At 44.9% G+C, this 22,700-nt stretch overlaps 1 protein-coding gene across 1 annotated transcript in view; it reads left to right on the forward strand.

The window, feature by feature from the left end:
- MYO10 (myosin X) overlaps positions 1 to 22,700 on the forward strand; it is a 212,925-nt gene that overhangs the window by 180,295 nt on the left and 9,930 nt on the right. Inside the window, exons 22-33 of the mRNA XM_036279221.1 lie at positions 1,397 to 1,503; positions 2,540 to 2,773; positions 3,107 to 3,152; positions 3,836 to 4,702; positions 5,585 to 5,708; positions 9,473 to 9,716; positions 13,356 to 13,451; positions 15,923 to 16,016; positions 16,885 to 16,940; positions 18,698 to 18,840; positions 19,339 to 19,533; positions 20,437 to 20,594. Of these exons, the coding sequence (XP_036135114.1) occupies positions 1,397 to 1,503; positions 2,540 to 2,773; positions 3,107 to 3,152; positions 3,836 to 4,702; positions 5,585 to 5,708; positions 9,473 to 9,716; positions 13,356 to 13,451; positions 15,923 to 16,016; positions 16,885 to 16,940; positions 18,698 to 18,840; positions 19,339 to 19,533; positions 20,437 to 20,594 (2,364 nt within the window). The remainder of the gene's footprint in view (positions 1 to 1,396; positions 1,504 to 2,539; positions 2,774 to 3,106; positions 3,153 to 3,835; positions 4,703 to 5,584; positions 5,709 to 9,472; positions 9,717 to 13,355; positions 13,452 to 15,922; positions 16,017 to 16,884; positions 16,941 to 18,697; positions 18,841 to 19,338; positions 19,534 to 20,436; positions 20,595 to 22,700) is intronic.

Raw genomic sequence — 22,700 nt, forward strand, 5'->3', positions numbered from 1 at the left:
AGGGGAACCTTTGTGCACTGTTGGTGAGAATATAAATTGGTGCAGCTACTATGGAAGTCAGTGTGAAGGTTCCTCAAAAAAACTACCATATAACCCAGCAATCCCACCTCTGGCTATATATCTAAAGAAAACAAAAGCACTAATTCAAAAAATATATGCACAGTAGCCAAGGTAGGGAAGCCACTTAGGTGTCCATCAATGGATTAAGAAATTGTCACATGTGCGCGCACGCACACACCGAAATATTATGCCGCCATAAGAAAGAATAAATGCCTCGCCATTTGCAACATGAATGAAACTTGAGGGCATCATGCTAAGTGAAATAAGCCCCGTAGAGAGAGACATCTACTGTATGATCTCTTATATGTGGAATCTAAACTGAAGGGGGTTAAAAAACAAAAAATAAACCCAAACTCGTAGATACAGAGAACATATTGGTGGTTGCCAGAGGTGGGGGTGGACAAAACGGGTGACGAGGTAGAGGGTACAAACTTCCGGTTGTAAGTCATGGGGCTGTAATGTACAACATGGTGACTATAGTTAATAATACTGTATTGCATAAAGTTCTCACCCCAAGAAAAAAATGTGTGTCTGTGTATGGTGACGGATGTTATCTAGACTTACTGTGGAGATCATTTTTAATATATACTATTGTGGCTCAGGACAGGCCATCCCAAAGGATACCACAGTGGCATATTGATTATTTTAAATTAAAGTCACTTGCAAAACAGCAGTGCAAAAAGGAGGCTCTCTGATTCCTCCCCCACTTTCCCCTTGAAAGCAGGACATGAGCCTCCCTCGAATTATCCTCCCAATGGGAGGACAGAGGCGTCCTTATCACTAGAGACGGGGAGTCAAGGCTGAGAAAGCTGCATGAAGAAGCTTTGTTGCTTCATCGGTTTGCTGCCCCAAACACAAACCCCTTTGTTTTGTCTAATCTTCTCGGGTAATTGTTTCTGTGTCTAAAACTGCCATCCAAGCAGCCTGCTCTGGTCACTTCGGGGCCCATTTCTGTGAGACCTCCCTGTGGATGTGATTGTTTTTTCTCTTGTTAACCTGTCTTTAGTCAATTTAATTATTAGATCAGCCAAAAGAAGGAAGAAGGGTAGGGCGGAAATTGTTCCCTCCTCGACAATACAAATACTGAATCGTGATATACACCTGAGACTGATATGTTATGTGTTAATACTTCTTCTGTAAAAAAATGAAAACAATGGCTTTTTCCCACAGGGAGCTGAGAAGCTCTGGGCTGGAAAGCATGGTGTGTGTGTTCAGAGCAAACTTGAGAGGGGGAATAAAGCCTAACGCTACCCCCCCCCCCCCCCAAAATATCTGTGACTCGGAGATACCTTCCTCTACACTCTTTGATTCTTCCGTGTTGCTCCCTCCTGGGCAGGTCTTCCTTCGAGAATCCTTGGAGCAGAAACTGGAGAAGCTGCGTGAAGAGGAAGTTAACCGGGCGGCCATGGTGATCCGGGCCCACATCTTGGGCTACTTGGCACGGTAAGAAGCATCAGAGGGGAGAAGGCATTAAGCTTCGTGAGACCTTTCTCAGGATAATCCACTGGGTGGGGTAGGCTGGTTGATTGCTTTTTCTTAAAATAGACCTGAATGGAGGGTCAGGGTCAGGCTAAGGAGTGCTCCTAGCTAGTGGTGCCAGATGCCTAGTCAGCTTGACCTTGGCAGAAAGTAGGAAGGGGGGCTCCAACCTTTCAACGAGAGCAATGGTATTAGGGGACTGTGCTGAGATATTTAAATTGCTTCCCCGGTTCATCTTCCTTCATCCTGAAGCCAGAGGCAGCCTGGCTGTTGACATTGGTGTCTCTCTGGGTCCACGGAGGCCCACTCTTCAACATTTACCAAATAAGGCAGCTTCTTTTCATGTGCACTTGAGTTCTCTTCACCTCTGTGGACCAGCGTGCCCCATGAAACCCTACACCAGTGGTTCTAAACCTTCCTAATGCCCAACCCTATAATACAGCTCCTCATGTTGTGGTGACCCCCAACCATGAAGTTATTTTTGTTGCTACTTCATAACTGTAATTTTGCTACTGTTATGTCTTAGGCGACCCCTGTGAAAGGGTCATTCGACCCCCAAAGGGGTCGCGACCCACAGGTTGAGAACCGCTGCCCTACACTGTTAACTTTTCTTTAGTGCAAAGCTGTCCTGCTGTGACAAGTTCTTTTTGTTGTTGTTTTTTCTTCATAAGAACAGGAGAATATATAAAATCTCTTTTGGTCATGTTTACAACCCAACTTCCTGCCAAAACTTTTCAAAGTCAGCATTAGGGGTTCTGTGTTTATTTTTTGCCAAGATCATGATAGGGTTCTTGCTTGACTTTTGTTGGTTACTGTTCTTTTGTGTTTCTTCTGCTTTGTTTTGTCCAAAAGGGCCTCCAGACTCTGTAATGAGAGGTTCCTCCCAAACGGGGTCTCGTTCTTTTGTCTTGGGGCCTGAATGGAAACTCCTCTGAAGAGCTCGAAGCCTCACTACCTGGACAGTTATTCTGTTGTGATGTGTTTTTGTTTTCATTTTCAGGAAGCAGTACAGGAAGGTCCTTTCTTGTGTGGTGACGATACAGAAGAATTACAGAGCCTTCCTGCTGAGGAGGAGATTTCTGTGCCTGAAGAAAGCAGCCATAGTTTTCCAGAAGCAGCTCAGGGGTCAGATGGCGCGGCGACTTTACAGACAGCTGCTGGCCGAGAAGCGGGAGGAGGAAGCAAAGAGGAGGCGGGAAGAAGAGGAAAGGAGGAGGCGAGAGCAAGAGGAAAGGTGCAGCACCTCTCTTGCCTGGATGACACACAGGGACACCTTTGGAGCTTTAGGCTCAGTATCCGTCCTCTCAGCAAGAGTTCCCAGTGGAGGCTGCCCAACCTGCTGTTGGAAACAGTAGCTTCTGGGGACTCAAATGTAAAATTCCTCCGCAGCATTGAGGAGCCGGTTCTGTGTGTGTGTGTTTATTTCATGCACAGGATAGGTATATTGCCAAAGGAAGAGGTCCTATCCTTCAGGCTCTGTTAAGAAAATTAGCTGTCTGACAGATGGCTCTGAGATTTTTTTCCCATTGTGTTTATTTTCACTGTCTTTTTTCTTTCCTGTTCTTAGAGAAAGAGAGAAGGCACGAAGAGAAGCTGAGCTCCGTGCCCAACAGGTGACAAATGGAGGGACAGGGTGGCTTCTCATCGGCCCATCTCCCCCTTCAAACCCTTTGACTCGGGAGTTAAAGCTGAAATAAATATAAAGATGGAGGAAGAACATTAGAGATGTTTATGGTGCAATGTCTAACATGATACAATTGGGTGAAAATCCGTGCATGTCTAAAATTTTAGTGTGAATCATGACAGCATAAATTCTCTGAACGAACATAACCTCTATGTTAGTTTGCTCAGGCTACCATAACAAAGGACCACAGCCCGGGTGGATTAAAGCATAGAATGTGGTTTTCTCACCATTCTGGGGTCTAGAAGTTTAAGATCAAGATGCAGTAGGTTTGGTTTCTTCTGAGGCCTCTCTCTGTAGCTTGCAGGTGGTCACGTTCTGGCTCTGCATCCCTGGTATCTTCTGTATCCAATCTCCTCTTACAAGGACACCAGTCAGATTGGGTTAGGGTCCCACCTAACACCTGGTTCTAACTTAATCACCTGTTTAAAGACTTCATTTCCAAATATAGACACATTCTGAGATACTAGGGGTTGAGGCTTCAACATCTCAATTGGGGGGGAGGGGTGTCACAATTTTAGCTCAAAGCAGCATCTGGTGGTTCTTCAGTGCAAAGGAGAAGCATGCTTACCCTCCTGTCACTGACGTCTAACACCTGCCGTCCTCTCTGTCCAGGAGGCAGCTGAACGGAAGCAGCAGGAGCTGGAAGCTTTGCAGAAGAGTCGGAGGGAAGCTGAACTCAGCCGGGAACTGGAGAAGCAGAAAGAAAACAAACAGGTGGAAGAGATCCTCCGCCTGGAAAAAGAAATCGAGGACCTGCAGCGCATGAAGGAGCGGCAGGAGCTGTCCCTGACCGAGGCCTCCCTGCAGAAGCTGCAGCAGCTGCGGGACGAGGAGCTCAAGAGGCTGGAGGACGAAGCATGCCGAGCCGCCCAGGAGTTCCTGGAGTCGCTCAACTTCGACGAGATCGACGAGTGCGTGCGCAACATCGAGCGCTCGCTGTCCGTGGGCAGCGAGTTTTCCAACGAGCTGGGTGAGCTTGCTGAGAGTGCAAGTGCAGAGAAGCCCAACTTCAACTTCAGCCAGCCCTACCCGGAGGAGGAGGTCGACGAGGGCTTTGAGGCCGATGACGATGCCTTTAAGGATTCGCCCAACCCGAGCGAGCACGGCCACTCTGACCAGCGAACAAGTGGCATTCGGACAAGCGACGAGTCCTCGGAGGAGGATCCCTATATGAACGACACTGTGGTGCCCACCAGCCCCAGTGCCGACAGCACCGTGCTACTGGCCCCCTCGGAGCAGGGCTCCTCCAGCGGGGTGCCCACCTACTGCATGCCCCAGAACACCGGGGGCCTTCCCTCCCCGGAGGGCGACTACGACTACGACCAGGACGACTATGAGGACGGTGCCATCACCTCCGGCAGCAGCGTGACCTTCTCCAACTCCTGCAGTAGCCAGTGGTCCCCAGACTACCGATGCTCCGTGGGGACCTACAACAGCTCTGGGGCATACCGGTTTAGCTCCGAAGGGGCACAGTCCTCGGTGAGTATCCTCTCCCCTGGGGGGGCCCAGGTTCCCCCACACTGAGGTAGGAGTTGTCCTGAACCACACCCCTGTTGCACATTCACTTGGATGAAGACCTCCTCACAGACCATGCCAGGATTTCAGAGTTAGGCCCTTAAAGATGATCTCAAACCCCTTTCTCTCCCAAAAGCAATCGGATTAGTACATGGAGCTCTGATGTATCTGTTGTAGATTAAACACAAAGCCCAGAACTGCACTTTGCTCAAGGCCTAAGAAAACTGGCATGTTCAGTGGAGACTTCAGCTGTATCTGTCACTGCTTTGCAGCCAGTCGGGAAATGAGACCTGCCCTGATGGGAACTAGAATTGCCAAAGGCCTTTGGGAGAACTTTCCTTACAGTAGCTTCACAGACCACACCGCAGGATGTTCTAGCTTGTTCTGGTTGTAAGAGAGGGATCTTTAAGGGCTTAAACATGCCCTTCCAGCTGCTGCGCTCATTTATCACTTACTTTTATGTGTTTCCCCCACTGGCCGTCCATTAAAGACTGCCTTGACGTCCTAAGACCTGATATTTCTAGCTTAGTAATTTAAAGGGAATTAACTGTTGGATGGTTTGATGAAAATTACACCTTTAAACAGCAGTGTTGTTTTTAGAATAGATGGCCTTTGGGTGAAAGTATGTCTAGAGTTTTTAATGTATCCATGCAAGGTGCAATTTGACCTGAAAAGGCGGTATTTCGTAACTCTGGATTTTTGACGACCACTCTGCTGTAATGTTACAAACGGGCATGTTGCTTCTTTGTTGGTCATATTTCTTTTTCTCAATGTTGATAGACGCTGGGCATGTTTGTTGCCTGTTCTCTGGTTTTCTTGCTTACTGTTGGCTCTCTTCTTGTCCAGTTTGAAGACAGTGAAGAGGACTTCGACTCGAGGTTTGATACGGACGATGAACTGTCCTACCGGCGGGACTCTGTGTACAGCTGCGTCACCCTGCCTTATTTCCACAGCTTCCTGTACATGAAAGGTATGACCCCGGCCTCCGTGGCACATGGTCCAGGGGTAGAGCGTTGGAAGCTGAGATTTTATTTTCACTGAGGCTGATTGAGGGTGTTAGGAATATCACCCTACCTACCTTTGCCCCGCATTAGGTTCTCTAGGTGCATGGAGGGTACCATGGTGGCATGATGTGGGTAATGCCAGGAAGGGCATTGCCTTGGCTCTCCTCGGACAGAGTTTACAACCACTGTCACTGATGATGAGAATTGTAGTTGTACGTTTTGATTGCTATTAAACTTTGAATGGACTGTATTGGTCCTTTTTCCTTGGGGACCTTGGAGCACACTCCTTTTGGAAAGGACCTTGTACTCATGTCTTATTTATGATCGACTCCGACTTCTGAATCAGTGACAGGGGCCATGAGAAACTATAACCATCGCCAGGTTTTGGTCAGAGTTTTACTTGGCTTGTCAGATAAGGGGACTGCTGCGTTTCTCACATGGCCCTAGCTGGATGAGGGACCAGAGTCCAGATCCTGGGGATGGGGCAGGGGTGACAGAACCAGTATCCCCAGATGATGTCCTTCACTTTGTGGCCCCTTCTTTTCTCTCCTTTCTTTTTGTTTCCCCAGAATCAAGTTTTTTGTTTTCTTTGCCCCTTTTCTTCACTTTCTTTCTACGGCCATCTTGAATCATACGGTTTTTCTTTTCTTTTTTCTCCATGAAAACTTTTTATTTATCTTGTGTTCCTTTCTCTGTTTCTTCTATTCTTTGCCTCTGCTTCGCTCTTCTATTGGCATATTTATTTATTTATTTATTTATTAAAAGAATAGTTTTTTGGTTTTTAGAGAGAGCAGTGGGGAGAGAGAGAGAAACATCAATGTGAAAGCACAACATCATCGCTGCTCCTGCATGCGCTGTACTGGGGATGGAGCCTGCAACCCTGGCATGTGCCCTTGAACGGGAATCAAACCAGCCACCTTTTGGTGCATGGGATGACACCCAGACAACGCAGCCGTACTGGCCAGGACATCGGCATATTTATTTTTTCATACCTCTTTTGTCCTCCTTAATATTTGTTTCTGTTTTTATGTTTTGCTTTCATTTGATTTTTATTTTTTTATTTTTTTTTATTTTTGCCACTCTGCTCCCCTTCTTCAACATTGGTTTAGTTACTAACATCAGTCATTCGTTTTTCAAAGTCCTGCTGTTCTCAGCCTCCGATCCCCAAGGTGCTCATGGAAACGACACCAGGTTTGTTTTAGGGGAGATCTGCCTATTGCAGAAGTCACTGGTTGGTGGAAGTTTTTATAGGAACCTTAGATTGACAAAGATTGAGAAAGTCTAACCAAATGACCTAGCTAGCATCGGATCACTCGATAAAGGAAAACATGTAATCACAAATCAGGCCCTAATGCTTTAATATGTATCTAACCATAGCTCTTAAGATTTTCTCATGTATTTTTCAGAATAAAGATAAGATTTTTATTATTAATGTATTTCCCCCTCCCCCTATTTAATTTTAGTCCATAAGTTACCTTTCAAATTCTCTGTATCACTATGTTACTCTTATTTATAATATATGGCATTGGTTTGTTACATAGTTATCTGATTAAGACAAATAAGGAAAGATTAGGAAAAAGTAAACATACGTTACTTCAGAGCATTAAGTTTCAACATCAAAGCATTAAAAGCTCAAAGAGCTAAGTAAGTAAATTTTTGGCAAACTCACCTCTTAAAAAAGTTATTGTATAAATGTATCATTAATCTTTTTTTTTTTTTTTTAACTATTCTTAATTGATTTTAGAGAGAGAGTAAGGGAGAGGGAGAAAGAAAGAAACATCGATGAGAGAGAACATCGATTGGCCGCCTCTTGCACGCTCCCCACTGGGGGTTGGGTCCACAACTTGGACATGTGCCCTGACCAGGAATCCAACCAGTGACCTCTTGGTGCATGGGTCGATGCTCAACCCGTGAGCCACACCAGCTGGGCTCATTAATCTTTAATTAAGTCTTAAAGCTGTGACCAAAAAAAAATCAGAGAAATCAGTGATAAAATCCAACCACCAGATATTTTATGAGCATAAATGAGTCTTCACCAGCTTAATAGCCTACTAAAGGTGTTTGCAGTTGAAAATTATAGCTTTGATCAAATTTTCTAAATGATGGACTATTGAGAGAGCAACTGGAACTGTAGAGGAAGGGCTGGGATCTAGTCCTATTATGGCATAAAAGCAACAGTGAATGAGCTGGTGGCGGCGGCTCTGGTGAGGACTAGAATAACCCGTGTGTCTTTGAAACAACTGTGAATAACCTTTATCATTTAAAGATAAGACAATAGAATAACTCTGTGTTACCATTTCCTCTGGGCTTGTTTGAGAAACCCAGATTAAAGTCACAAATCAAAAAGAACGTTTCTGGTAGACCTTGGCAAGTTTGCTGTTTGTTAGGAAACAGCTTTGCAGCTTGGCGTGACCACAAAGACTTTCCAGCTAGGTGAGCAAGCAGTGCTTCAGATACAGAAAGGGCGGCAGTCTATCGCAAGTGCACTGTGCACACCCAGCACAGACCAGTGTCGGCACTGCCGAGTCTGCTCCAATGTGAGGTTTAGATCTATAGTCACTCAAGAAATTAATCTGAGAAGGTCTTTTATTTAAATGTATTTCTAATCTATAAAAGAAAAGTACTTTCTTTATACTGACTTTCGGTATCCATGTTTAAAGGTCCCTTATTATCATTACTGGCTGACCACAAAAATAACTTTTGGACATTTTATAATGTTTTATAATGTTTATAATGTTTAAATTGTTGAAGGAGATTATGTTCTTAGTGAATACATTGAAACAGATTTTTGAATGATGGTGGTAAGACATCGCTCTTGAGTGTCCTTGAAAAATCTAGAATGCTAAGATAAAATTATCCTAGAAAGCTATTAGAAATATTTTTTCTCTTATAAAAGATGACATTTATTCCCAGCCAACATGGCTCAGTGGAATGAGCATTGTCCCATGAACTGAGAGGTCCCAGTTTGAGTCCCAGTCAGGAGGAATGCAGGAGGCAGCCCATAAATGTTTCTCACTCACATCGATGTTTCTCTCTCTAAAAAATCAATAAAAAACATTTAAAAAAAAAAAAATGACATCTGTGTACCCTTGTCTCCTTATCTAATTTGACTCAACCAAAAAAAAGTTTTCCACTAAATAAATTATAGCTAAATTCTCATTTTTTTAGGTCTTATCACAATTCAATTTGGAGTACTTACTTTGTTTCACATTCTAATTGTATACCTTGTACATGTGAACCATTTTCAGATGATGTTACTTTTTTTTAAATGTGTTTATCCAAAGAACTCTTTATTTTATTTTCCTATGTAAGTGAGAATCTATTGCTCAATTTCAAAATCACTTACAAGCCATGTTTCATCAACCAACTAAGGAAGAAAATGTGTCAACTCTGACAACGTTATAAACTCATTTCCCCCGTGGGGCATTTGAAGATAAACATACAGAAATGGTTCTCGTCCCATGGCCCCCACTCATTGCAGGGTTAGAGTATCAGTTCGGTATACGGGAGGGACCACGTTCTTGTATCATCCCCCAAGCTGGTGTAATACCTGTCCAGCATCCCCTGAACAAGCCAGCAGTGCCACCTTCCTTCACTGAGGGGGATCTGCGGGCAGGTCACTTGAAGCAGAGTTAAGGACAGGCTGAACCTTAGACCTTAGACCTACTGATATTGTCATCCAATTTGATTAACTTCTTAAACCCCTCCCTACCCGGTCTTGGGGGAACAGGTGGCTTAATGAACTCCTGGAAACGTCGCTGGTGTGTCCTCAAGGACGAGACCTTCCTGTGGTTCCGCTCCAAGCAGGAGGCCCTCAAGCAAGGCTGGCTCCACAAAAAAGGTGGTGGCTCTTCCACGCTGTCCAGGAGAAACTGGAAGAAGCGCTGGTTCGTCCTCCGCCAGTCCAAGCTGATGTACTTTGAAAATGACAGTGAGGAGAAACTCAAGGGCACCGTGGAAGTCCGGACGGCAAGGTGGGTTGACGAACCGTGGATGTGGCCCAGTGGGTGGTGCTCTGGTGCGGCTTGATCATCTGTGCTGATGCCTTCAAAGCCAACTGGTGTGCGTTCTCTGAAACGGTAGATGGTAGTGGGTGTTGAGCAAGTCCTCATCATTCACTTCAGTGGAACGAAACAGCTTCGTCTGTGAAGAGCTCACGTGTGGTTACATTCACACGTTTGGCTCTGGTTTGTAAGATGCCCGTTGGACCTATAATTAGCCCATTGGAGATGTGATTGGTTGTTTGCAGGACTCATGGTATGAATGAAGGTTGAATGATGGGCTGAGAATCTTTTTATCCTTTTATCACTCACCATACCATTTTCGATTATTGTATGCCCTCAGCTATGCCAGCAGATTGCGAAATTGGGAGCCAACTGCTAGTCTGGAGGTGTTTAGTTTTTCCATGTTCTGTTTTGTTTTTAGAGATACAGTTAACATGTAACATTATTAGTTTCAGGTGCACAACAGAGATTTGGTATATGTATATATTGCCAAATGGTTATCAGCACACCATACACATTTTTTCCCTGTGGTGAGAACTTTTAAGATCTATTTCCTTAGCAACTTTAAAATCTGCAATATGGTATTATTGACTACAGTCTCCATGCTGCATATGATGTCCCCATGACTGACTTATTTTATAATGGGGGGTTTGTATGTAACTTGTGACCACCTTCACCCATTTTTTGTACTTTTTGATCACCTTCTACCCATGAGGTATTTTTTGAAATGAATCATTTGTCTTCTACCTGTATTGAATAGATCTGTTTCAGGTGAATACATACCATCTTCTTTCTCAGCAATGAGAGAAACGGAACTGCTCTTTGAACCCAACATGAACCCCTTTTCTGATACCCTCTTATAGAACCAAAGCATTTGAGGACCGATTATTCTTGTTAAACATTGTCAGGTTTTCAGAAAATTGTTGGAGTTAGGGACAGCTGGGTAACTAGAACTGTGCATAAAACTTGTTTGACAGAACCTGTAGCCATATTCCACTGCACTCGAGCAACCACACGCATTTGGAAAACTGGTAAAATAAGCTTTGAGAGATCAAATTAACTCCTGAAGTCATGAGTCTTGAAAATGACATTGATTCTAATCAGCCAGCATTATCAACTTTAGAAACTTACTCATTAAAAAGTGGGAAGTTAAACAAGGAAAGGAAATTGTTTTGTGTATTTACAGGCAGATAATGAGGTGTAGACGGCAGACTATTGGACTTTTCCGGGCTGCCTTTGGAGTTGGTTCATTTTAGGAGCCCATGCTCTGCAAAAGTGAGTTTGGGGGGATTCGAATCTGAATCCCCCACACAAGTTTTCACAGATGGCACAGCCCTTTGCCTCACACGGTCTTCCCTCAGCCCTACAGACCGTGACTTCCTCTTTGTCCGCCCCGTAGGAGGGTCCCGATGCCAGGAAGATGAGAGAGCACCTGAGTCCGGGGGTGAATTTCGCCTGTGGGAAGTGATTATGTTCCTTTCACAGCTCCCTCTGCCTCTTGATGAAGCCCTGTTCTCCAGGTGTTTGCAAACATTTCCGAGTTAAGGAAATGTGAGCTCTCAGCCATTACTGTCATAGTCTCTAGAGGACGGGCAATGAGTTGTTAGGATTTCACCACATTAGGATTTTTTATTAAGATTAATTAAGTTTAAGATTTTTTTATTTCATATTTTGAAATGTTTTATTATAGAAAACTTCAGTCACATGCAAGAGCAGGTGGAATGTAATAAAATCCCTGTCTCATTAACCCAGCTTTTAGCAGTGACGCACCGTGGCCACAGTGTTTTGTTCATCGCCCCCCCCCCCCCCGCCACCTCAATCCCCCCACAAACGACATCCTTTAAAGCAAGTCCCTGGCATCATGCAGTGTCTTCTGTAAATATTTTAGTATACATTTGAAGATTAATTATATTATTGTAACATTTAAAAAAACATTAACTTCTTATCATCCAAATTTGAATCATTGTTCAAATTTCCCCAGTTGTCTTAAAAACGAAGGTGATAGTGTTCTTGTTGGTTTGCGTTGGTTTATTTCTTCACATCAGAAGCCCAATAAGGTTTATAATGTTAGTCAGTTGACAGATATCTCAAGTCCCTTAATGGATAAATTCCCCCTCCATCTTTTCTTTCCCTGACACATTGTCATTTACCATGGTCCTGACAGCCTCCTCACACCCCCATCTCCAAGGATGCTTTCTACAAATACAGGCCCCTGAGTTCCACCCACAGAGTGCCCCCTGCCTGTGTTTTCTGAACACTTCTCAGAATTTAAAACCACAACCTTGTAGCCAGATCACAGTCTCACCCTCTCAACATTCAAGGTTGCTGACTGAGTTCCTAGGAGGCACAGTGGCTAATCCAGGACCACTTGGTCTGGACACTTTTACCTAGGGATTATCATCCTGCACCAGAGGCTCTGTTGCCAGACCTTGGCTGGTCCCTCCCCACTGCTCCCCTCTCTCCTGCCCCTCAGAGAAGGCACCCCAGACCCCTCTATAATAAAGTTACATCTTGATATTTCTTTTTCCATCTTTTTTTTTTTTTTAATATATCCTCACTCGACATTTTTCCATTTTTTCTTCAGACAGAGCGGGAGGGAGAGAGAGAAACATCTATGTGAAAGGGACACATTGAGTGGTTGCCACCCACACGACCAACCAGGGCCGGGGATAAACTGCAACCGAGGCACGTGCCCTTAGCGGGAACCGAACCTGGGTCTCTCTGGACCACAGGCCGACACTCCAACTACTGAACCAAACCGGCCAGGGCACATCTTGATATTTTTGTTTAGTACTTTATCCTGACTCGGTGATTTTAGCTATAAGATTATACATTTATTTTTTTTCTAATCGGTTGGACTAGTTTTGTAGATGTAAAATGAGTGCTGTACTGTGAACAGTTGTACTAATTCAGTTGTCCAAGCAAGCTGGGTTTATCCCCAAGATCCTTCATCAGATGTCGTCCCCTCTCTGGGCCAGTCCTGACTCTGCGGGTGTTTTGTCTTGGATGTTGTTCACCCGCTCCACTGATTTTAAACCTCTAGGGCAGTTTAGGGAGTGTTGGGGTGATAGTCAGATGATATTGCGATCCAGAAACACCCCAAAGCTCCCACTGGAAATAATGTGCCTGTATCAGGCTGAGTACAGCAGAGGAGTCAGCCAAGGCCTGACACTGATGGGAAGCCGTAATGAACTCTGACAGAACTCTGACAGACTGATCCCTGTGAGTCCTTCCATGGAAGAGCTGTGAGAGGCACCACAGGGAAAGGGAGGCAGAGCGAGCTGCAGCCCCAAGCCTTCTGGGGCTAAGCGGGCCCAGGCTCCCAGTGGGCCAGTGTGAGAAGAGAGGGGCCCCCTCCTTAGTAGGGAAGTCAAGGAAATTTGTACCCCTGGCCAGGCCAGCAGCCCCGGTCTCTCTCCAAAGGAATGAGGAATATGGCTCCCCCTAGAGGCCACAGTGATCATCATTTCTTAAAAAACTGGCCGAAGTAGGTGTCTGATTTTTCAATTACTTTCCAGCTCAAACATCGGTTTGGTGAAATTGCTTTTCTCACTTATTGTTAAGAATTCTGTGTTCCTGATTTGCTTTTGGTGTTTTTTCTTTCCCCAGAGAGATCATAGATAACACCAGCAAAGAGAACGGGATTGATATCATTATGGCCGATAGGACCTTCCACCTGATCGCGGAGTCCCCAGAAGATGCCAGGTGAGGCGTTGTGCTGTCGACTTCGTAACTACACCCTCACTCCTGCACAGGCCTGGGTGTCTCTCAGATCCCTGCTTAAACCCACTCGCTGGGAAGAGATTTTAATTGATTTCTTAGATGGGTTTTTCTGTTAGGATGGTTGAGGGACTGTGAGTCATAAGAGAGTGATGTGCTTTTTCCTCTGGAGACTTTTCCTGGGCAGAGCTGTCCACGTGCAGCACACAGTTCAGGGTTCCCAGCTTCGAGTGCCACCCGCCAGATCCTTTGTCGCCCCTGCTCGGGCTTCTGGTGTCACCGGCAGCCTGTGTGAACTGCCGCTACAAGCAGCCGAAAGCCCACCCCCAGGAGCTTTGGAAGGAAACAGCTTGTGTTTGCTACAGGACTGAAAAGACAGGAGGCTTCCACTGGCTGTTTAGACAAAGGAGAGTGCTGTGACATTTGCAAGGTGCTCAAGGCCTTGATGTTGAAGCATTCCAGAGGATAGAAGAGACTGTTAACTCCTAGAGAGCTTACTGGATTTGGGGCCATATTCTGAGTGCTTCCTGCTACTCTGCGTCCTGGGGTTATGTTGGCGGTCTCTGTCATCTGTGAGCAGTGCCAGGGAGGACCTCCCGGTTTCTGAGGGTGACATCTTCCCCTTTCAGCTCCGAAATCATTAGATTCTCCAGCGAGTTCGTAGGGTCTTCTGTCAGCCCTGCCCTTTGAGTATTTCTGAGTTGACAGCACACCATGGTAAGCACTGAGGGCAGAGAAAGCAATTCTCCCCATGGGAGCAACCTGCAACCTGCTGAGGTCCATAAATTATGACACAAACTGGAAAAACAAGCAAACCTGGAATTATAGCCCCATCATTCTGTCTGGGACGCCTAGAGACCACGTGTGAGTTTTTTTGTGTGTGTGGTTCAGGGAATGCCCACAGATTTATAGCTGAATTACAGGCTCGGCACTTGGCAGCTGCCCTGTCTGTTCTGTGCCACGATGAACCTGCTAAATTTAACATTTGGAACATTTTAGCCAAGGACGTTTTTCCCTGACCAGTGGAACACATTTTTAAAAATTTCAGAATCCAAGTTATTCTGCACAGATGGAAAGCACAGCAGATTGTGTGTGTGTGTGTGTGTGTGTGTGTGTGTGTGTGTGTGTGTGGCCTCCATCTTGCATGTGTGTATGTGATTGTAGTGTTTAATTTGGGATATTTTTGAGTTTCCACATAAAGCAATGACTAAAGACTTGTCATTAGTCATTGAGTTAATGAAGCAAATTCATATTAGAAGCTTCCCGTGTCTTCCTTGGCATCTGTGTCTGTTGAGTATGTTCAGGCTCTTGGTTACATTTTTCTCCTTCAGGAATCATGAGAAAGAGATTTTAGTGCTTTGCTATAAATAACTTACGTGACTTATATTTGCCCGTAGGTACTACTCTTTTACTTAAATATTCATGTGGATTAAGTACTTTGTCCTCTGCCTTACTTAGTAGGAGTATGTATATATGTCTTTTTTTTTAAATTACAGTTTACATTCAGTATTATTTTGTTTTATTTTCAGGTGTACAACACAGTAGATAGACAAGCATGTACTTTACAGTGTGGTCCCCCAATATGTCCAGTACCATTGGCCCCTACAGAAGGAGGATGTCCCAGTGTTTCTCATAGTTGGTACTGCTCACATTTTGTAGTTGCTTAATAAATGTTGGCTAGACAGACAGACAGATGGATATTCACGAACGTTTTCCTCAAGCATGTATTGAGCTTCTAGTTACATCATGACCTTTGTTCTCCTTCACTTCTCTGGGGATGACACGTTTTCCTTTACTCTCTGATTCCAATGGAAGGGAGAAAACTTCTGAAGTGAAGATACAGAGTGAGTTCTCTGATCAAAACAGATTTCCATTTCCTACTTCAGGCAGCTGTTTTCCGTGTCCAGCTCTCCTGTGGTTTTATTCACTTTAGTAGAAGTGCTGCCGGGTGGTTGCAAACCCCATCCTGGGAATGAGGAGGGAAAACAGACGGCAGGGGCCGTTCGGAGAAGGTGCTCCCACGTTACTGGCCTTCTGACCGTGCAGTTTACTTGGCAAAAATGCAAAGGCACTTGGATGACCCCAGGTTTTAAATAATCTCTTCAGTAAAGATTTTTTCATGTAAAGTTTTGAGTAGAACCGAGGGTTTCATTTTTTCCTGCCAATTTCTCTAGGAACTCATTATCATTAGTCAGTGTCTATAAGGTCTGTGGTACTTGGAGGGAAGATCTCCCAGTGATCGGAAAGAGCAGCAGATGGTACCTAAGGAACTCGAACTCTTTCTTTTCCCTTTGCTCCTCGGTAGTAGGAAACCTGTCAAGCACCTGCAAAGCCCTGACGTGTAAGCAGGTGCGAGGCAGCATCGGTCAGAGGAAAGGTCCTCTTCCTGTGTGCAGGGCGTGGCTGTTGGCACGTCCAGCGGCTGGCCGCTCACCGTCGCTCCCTCCTTCCCACAGCCAGTGGTTCAGCGTGCTGAGTCAGGTGCACGCGTCCACCGACCAGGAGATCCGGGAGATGCACGACGAGCAGGCGAACCCGCAGAACGCCGTGGTGCGTGAGCATCGGTGGGGCGGGGGTGGCGTCCTGAGGGAGGCCAGGAGGCCGCACATTTCTAGACCATCTTTATTTTTCAAGTAACAGTATCATAATTAAAGAGAAAACTTGGGATATTTTGGTTAAAAATCATACAGAAAAACAGAATAAGTTATAGATTAGGAGTAGTAACAGGTTCCAATTCTCCTGCCTCAAACCATTATAAGAACAGCAGCAGCAAATCCCAGTTTTACCAACCCATGGAAGCGCTTAACACTTTCTTCCAAGGACTTGGTGAATTCTAAACTGTTCTGTCTTCACTCTGTCCCTGACACATATACAGAGCCATAAAAATCCTGTTTTAGAAAGAAAGTTTTATCGCCTCACAAGAAAAACTAACGTGAAACGAAGTTTCTTAGCAGAATAAGTATAAAATTTAATGATGGATCATAGTGTAAATTAAACCATGTGTGCTACTGAAAGGAGTTTATAATCACTCCTCACTGGGGGTGTTTTAAGAAAAAAACAGAAAGCCCTGGCAGGTGCGGCTTAGTTGGTTGGGCATCATCCTGTGCACTGGTAAGTCACAGGTTCGATTCCCAACCAGGGCACATACCTGGGTTGTTGACTTGATTCCCACTAGGGGGTGTGCAGGAGGCAGCTGATGGATGTATCCCTCTGGCTAATTTATGATTTTGTAATGAATGAACTGCCTGGAGGCTGCTTGCACTCACTCAGACCCTTTTTTAGATAACTACTGTTATGTAGTTAACACAAAAAGGAGCCTTTTTTTGGCCCACCCAGGGGGTCATGATATGGGGTATTAAGATAATGCGCATTGTACTTGGATGGTTCTCTCACCTCTCTGCTTTTTGCTCCATTCCAGGGCACTTTGGATGTGGGGCTGATTGATTCCGTGTGCGCCTCCGACAGCCCAGACAGGTGAGCCCAGATGTGTCTTAACAACTCAGTAATTCATGATCTGCATGCGCTCAGTTCTCTCTGCTCCTGGGCTACCTTCCTCTTCGCTGGGCTGTGAACTCGAAGCTACTGCTCCCGCTGGTCAGCCTCAGCAATCCGGAGTCTTTGCTCCTCGAACGGGTCTTGCATCACCTCAAGTCTTCCTCTCCGGGTTTCTTTTGAGTGCTGGGGGAGACAGTGGAAACCTAATGCAGACAGTCAGTTAAAATAAAAACACATGTAAGAGAAATAGCCTTTGTCTGGATCCAGCATGAACTCGGGGTTCGTGCAGGAAGAGAGTGCCCGCGTAGGAAAAGTGTTCCAGCATGTATTACAGAAAGGGTGCAGTTCCTCTGTCCACACTTAATCGTTAATTCAAAAGATGTCGAAGGACTGTAACTTTTATAGAGAATATTAATAAATTAAGCCATATACATTTATTATTATTATTGACATTTTCACTTTATCTGTGCCTTCACAATAGCATGCTTTTGGTTTTGGTGTTCGGAGATGGTCTCAGAAGTCTTGTCCCAGTGACCTTTGTTTTTATCATCTCTATTTTTCTTTGCTGCTTGTGAATTCTGAGTAAGAATCTCATTGACTCCTGCCTTCAGTAACAGCTTTAGAAAGTGAACAGAAATGTATTCAAATTGACAACAGAACTAGTGTCCACTAGGCAGCACCAGAGGTCTGGAGTCTCCATCGCCCACTGAGGATGCGGCTCTCCTGGACCACAGGTCCGTCCTTCTGGTAGTCACACTGCACCTCCTTACACCCGGCCCAGGAACCTGTAACACACGTGTGTTAGGCCAGTAATCAGAGCCCGGATTCTGACTTTGACGGTCACATTTCTACCTCAGCTGTGTCTTCTCCCAACCCCTTCATTTCATCCGGCTGGGCATGTGGGGAGCCATGCGTAGGACTTGCTATCTCTGCTCGGGCTTTCTCTTCCTCAGCTGCCCACCTGGCTCCCTACCAACGATAGAACATCTTTATTTCTAAGGAACACCTGTCTCTTTCTATCTACTACACTCTTGTCAACCTTCCTTCCTTTTCCTTGAACGTTTGCTGCACTTAATACAGGGAACTCGTGAGAGATTCGGTCATTAGCTTAAGCGGTTGGACAGAGGAATTCGTGTGAGTAAGGACCTATGAGAGGCTCAGGGCACTGAGGGGAAGAAAGGAAATTTCCATTATTCTGTCACCCCGCACTGGGAAATGAGCCCTTGCTAGATTGCTTTGAAAACGTGGAGCCAGGTGGCTTTTTGTACCAGGCATAATCAAGTGTATAAGATGTTCCATTTACACCTATTTACTGATCTTCTATTCCTGGTGTCTGACATTTCATTACCGACTCACAGAAATATTATCCAAGGCAGTGCCCAGAGGCAGAAAGAAATTTACTTTGGCGAGGCATCAAAACAGAATTTCCCCCCACGGTCACCTTAGTTAGCCTTTCCAGAACCGAGTTTCATCTGGAAAGTTTTGCATGAAGAAGTGTGTTCCCTTCCAGGGCCTTCAGAGTGTGTCGCTCCAAGTTTAAAGGTTAATGATGCATAAAATAAATCCTGCGGAAATGAGCAAGGTTTGCTGTCCTTACCATAAAATACAAATAGCACGGCCAGTTTTTATGCCCCTGACCCAGAAGCCTGGAGAAAGGCATTCCGTCCTGGTTCAAACAAAGGTGATGCTCACAGTAGCCCTAAGAGGCTTTGCTTTCTTCTCGCCCTGTTGCTTAGGCCCAACTCGTTTGTGATCATCACAGCCAACCGGGTGCTCCACTGCAACGCCGACACGCCGGAGGAGATGCATCACTGGATCACACTGCTGCAGAGATCCAAGGGCGACACCAGGGTCGAGGGCCAGGAATTTATCGTGAGAGGTGACTGCCACCAATGCTTCCCTTTTTCACGGAGTCCTGTTTTGATTTGCATGGTCGTCTGCAGTATTTCCATTGTGTATTGCTTTTGTTGTTTTTCCATTGATTTTTAGGGAGAGCGGGAAATGGGGGTGGGGGAAGAGACATTGGTGTGAGAGATGCATTGATTGGTTACCTCCCGCATGTGTTCCAATTAGGCCGGGGATCAAGCCTGCAGCCCCGGTATGTGCCCTTGACCCGGAATCAAACCCCCATGACCCTTTGGTCTGCGGGCTGATGCTCTAACTACTGAGCCCTACCAGACAACACAGTATTTCCATTTTGAGCAGCTTTTCCAGTCATTTGACTCTTGAAGTTGCTAAAAATATGAAATAAGAAATGACCATGATTCTAGCAAATCTTTAGGATTACGACCCATGTGTAAGTATCCTGCAGATTATTAACTGGTCTCTGGTGTTTCTCATCGCAGTTTCCGATTTACACGTTCATCTTTCTCTCCAGGGTGGTTGCACAAAGAAGTCAAGAACAGCCCGAAGATGTCTTCGCTGAAACTGAAGAAGCGGTGGTTTGTGCTGACCCACAACTCCTTGGATTACTACAAGAGCTCGGAGAAGAATGCTCTGAAACTGGGCACCCTGGTCCTCAATAGCCTCTGCTCGGTCGTCCCTCCGGACGAGAAGGTTTTCAAGGAGACAGGTAACCAGCGCCGTGTGCCAGTGGCGAGCGGGACCCAGAACAACCGCGTCAAATCCTTGGAGGTGGGGTCGGCTCAGAGCAAAGGAATGAGATTCCTACCAAGCGTGTGCTTTTTCCCCAAAAGAAGCTCTGTGCTGGTTATCTTCTGAGGCTGTCTGTGGTTAGCTGTAAGAACACGTAGTATTTAAACTAGAGTAAAAAGCCTTGACTTACTGAGTGGCAGAAAGAGTCTTCTAAGGACAGTACCATGGAAGCAGGTGAATATCATCCTATAGGAAGCTTTATTTTTATTTGCTTGGATTTCGTCCTTTTTATTACTGTAGCATGAGAGACACAATGCAACCTGAGAAGTTACATTCTAGTAAACGTAACTTAAATAGAAGAGACTGTAAGCATACGTGTTTTTTTCTTCTCAGAAAAATGTCTAGACTTATTTTGATTTTTGTTACTAGTTGTGATTTTGTGCTTTTTAAAAATATAGCTATCCCACTCAGAAAAATATTTGTATGTTTTTAGTGTAGCTCCTGTATTCCAGATTACAACTCGTCTTGGGCACACAGACTACTTACGGAGCTCACGTGTTGTGAAGGGAGCGTCTCGGGAAGTGAAGAGAAAGCTGTGGGCAGTTTTTATTCTAGTCTCAGAGCCTTGAAAGGGACTTCAATTTACACCTTCAGTTCTGGGTTTATTTTTTTGTTTGTCTTCCTCTCTTGACTATAAACTCCTCATATCTTTAGATACCTAGAGACCCAGGGTAGGGCCAGGCACGTGCAGATTCAGTAACTAAGGGGCTCAGGTGGGGGCGACGTAGGCTTCAGTGCTGCTGGGCTCTGGGACTCGGTGCAGGAGCGTCACCTGGGTCCTGAGACTGACGCTGCTATGTGCGCCATGTGTCCGTCACAGGCTACTGGAACGTCACCGTGTACGGCCGCAAGCACTGCTATCGGCTCTACACCAAGCTGCTCAACGAGGCCACCAGGTGGTCCAGCGCCATTCAAAATGTGACTGACACCAAGGCCCCCATCGATACCCCCACCCAGCAGCTGATTCAAGACATCAAGGTAAGGTGCAGCCGAGCTCATCAGGCTGGTGCATCGTAGCGCAGAGATTCTCACCCCGAGAACATCAAGGTGTCAACATTAGTCAAGCTCCCTTTTTATTCTGTAATCAAAACTGACTCTTGGTAAATGACTTGTGTACCCTTGCTTTTAGGAATCTAAATGTAAGATTTTGGGTGAAATCTTATGCTAAAATATTTTTAGGGAGGTGTTTGAAGTTGCTACGGAGGCAGACCTGACTGGTGGGCTCTATAGGCAGACGGACAGTGGTCTGTGGTTGGGAGTTAGGTTCCCCATCAAGGGATGTGGTGTGAATTGTGTTGGGGACACACCTATGCCAAAGGTAACTTTAGCCCTGGGTTGAGCACCTTCTAGGAGTAACACGGTAATTCTACCCTTAACTATATACAGTTTCTGGACCGCACAGGTGGATTCATAGAGAGCCCAGATGGGTCTAGAAAACTTGGAATCTGTATCAGAGGCCTCCAGACTCACAAAAGCTCCTGTCCCTGGACCAACATTGTCCATGTTAAATTGTTGTGTCCTGTGTATGTATGAGGATAAGTTGCTCAGTAAATTTGTGTCCGGCATGAGGATTATTGCACTGATGTTCCAGGAAGGGAAACAGACATGGAGTGTTCTGGTAGCCTTGCTTGCCTAGCTGGTCAGCCCCCGGTGCAGAACCAGGTCAAAGGAATTCGTTTTACTGCCGTACCTCCTTGTTGTCCACACACACAGATTTCCCAACAAAGGAAGGAGCTGGGGCTGATTCCAGAGGGATAGTGAGGCAGGTATTTACTGATGTGCCTCAAAGGAGGTTATCTGATTGGATCCAGGAGGCAAACTCCACCTTTGCAAAGGTGGGAAAGGGTCTCCTGTATCAGTAGTAATTTCCCACCAAATTCAAGTCGGCCTCTTGATGCCGAAGTTATAGTTTCCTGGGAATTGGAAGCTAAATTCCACCAAGTGAGTCATTCTCCAAGGTTCTGCAAAGCTTCCTGTGGAGTCCAGAATGCTGGATGCTAATAATTTTATTTCTAGCCTTCAAAATATATTTTTGAAGCTTTCTTTTGCGGTGGGAGTAAAAAATGCCTGTATCAGCTGAATCTTCTCTTCAAAGCTCTATCTGGTCTTACAGTCTCTAATTAATTTGAAATCAGACATTAAAAGAGTAATAGAATTTTTCAAATATGAAACAGCTCTTTTTAAGAAACTAAATTGCTCTAATTAAGTCCATACACTTTTTTCTAAGTAATTAAAGTTTTTTTCCTACTTTGAATCGGGTGTTATTGAAAAAGTTTTCAAGTGGAAATGAAATGACCAGGATAGAGTGATTCACTGCCGCTCCTCCAACTCTTCTGTTTATTTAAAGTTATAAAAGTAACTGGCTTTTTTTTTTTTTTTTTTTTGCATCTCATTAACATTTTAGGAGCATAAATACATGATGTATTTCTGTGAGAGGATCTCTTACATTTCAGGTGTGAAAGAGAAGGCAGACACTTTCAGGTATAGAGAGAATACAAAAGACAAAGAATTAACAAAATGCATTTTTAAAAAAAATGTTTTTATTGATTTTTTTAGGGAAAGAGAAAGAAACAGAAATATCCATGAGAGAGAGAAACATTGGTCGGCTGCCTCCCACACGCCCCCCACCGGGGATCCAGCCCAAAACCCAGGCATGTGCTCCGACTGGGAACCGAACTGGGACCTCTCAGTCCATGGGATGATGCTCAATCCATACTGGCTGGGCACAAAATACATTTTTAAATGAATTACAGATAAAGGTACATGGTTTGGCTAAATGATTGATGGCTAAATAATTAGCAAGAGAACTTGAAATTAATTTTTTAACTACATTTATAATTTCGGGGGGAAACTTAAATACCGTGGGAGAATAGATGCATATGAGACGAAGAGAAAGAGTTATGAAAGAACAACGTGTGGTTGTGATTTGCTTTCAGACGCAGGTTGTGGGTCTTTGTGGTGGTAATTACGAATGCTGGATTTCCACCACCTTCTCTGGGGTTGTTGGGTGGTTTAGACCTTTGAAAAATGTTCGTGTGTAGGAGAATACAGATGCTTACATGTTTTTTTACCATCTGTTTGCTT

This window comes from Molossus molossus, unplaced genomic scaffold (genome assembly GCF_014108415.1).
Source record: "Molossus molossus isolate mMolMol1 unplaced genomic scaffold, mMolMol1.p scaffold_m16_p_3, whole genome shotgun sequence".
Taxonomy (NCBI): Eukaryota; Metazoa; Chordata; class Mammalia; order Chiroptera; family Molossidae; genus Molossus; species Molossus molossus.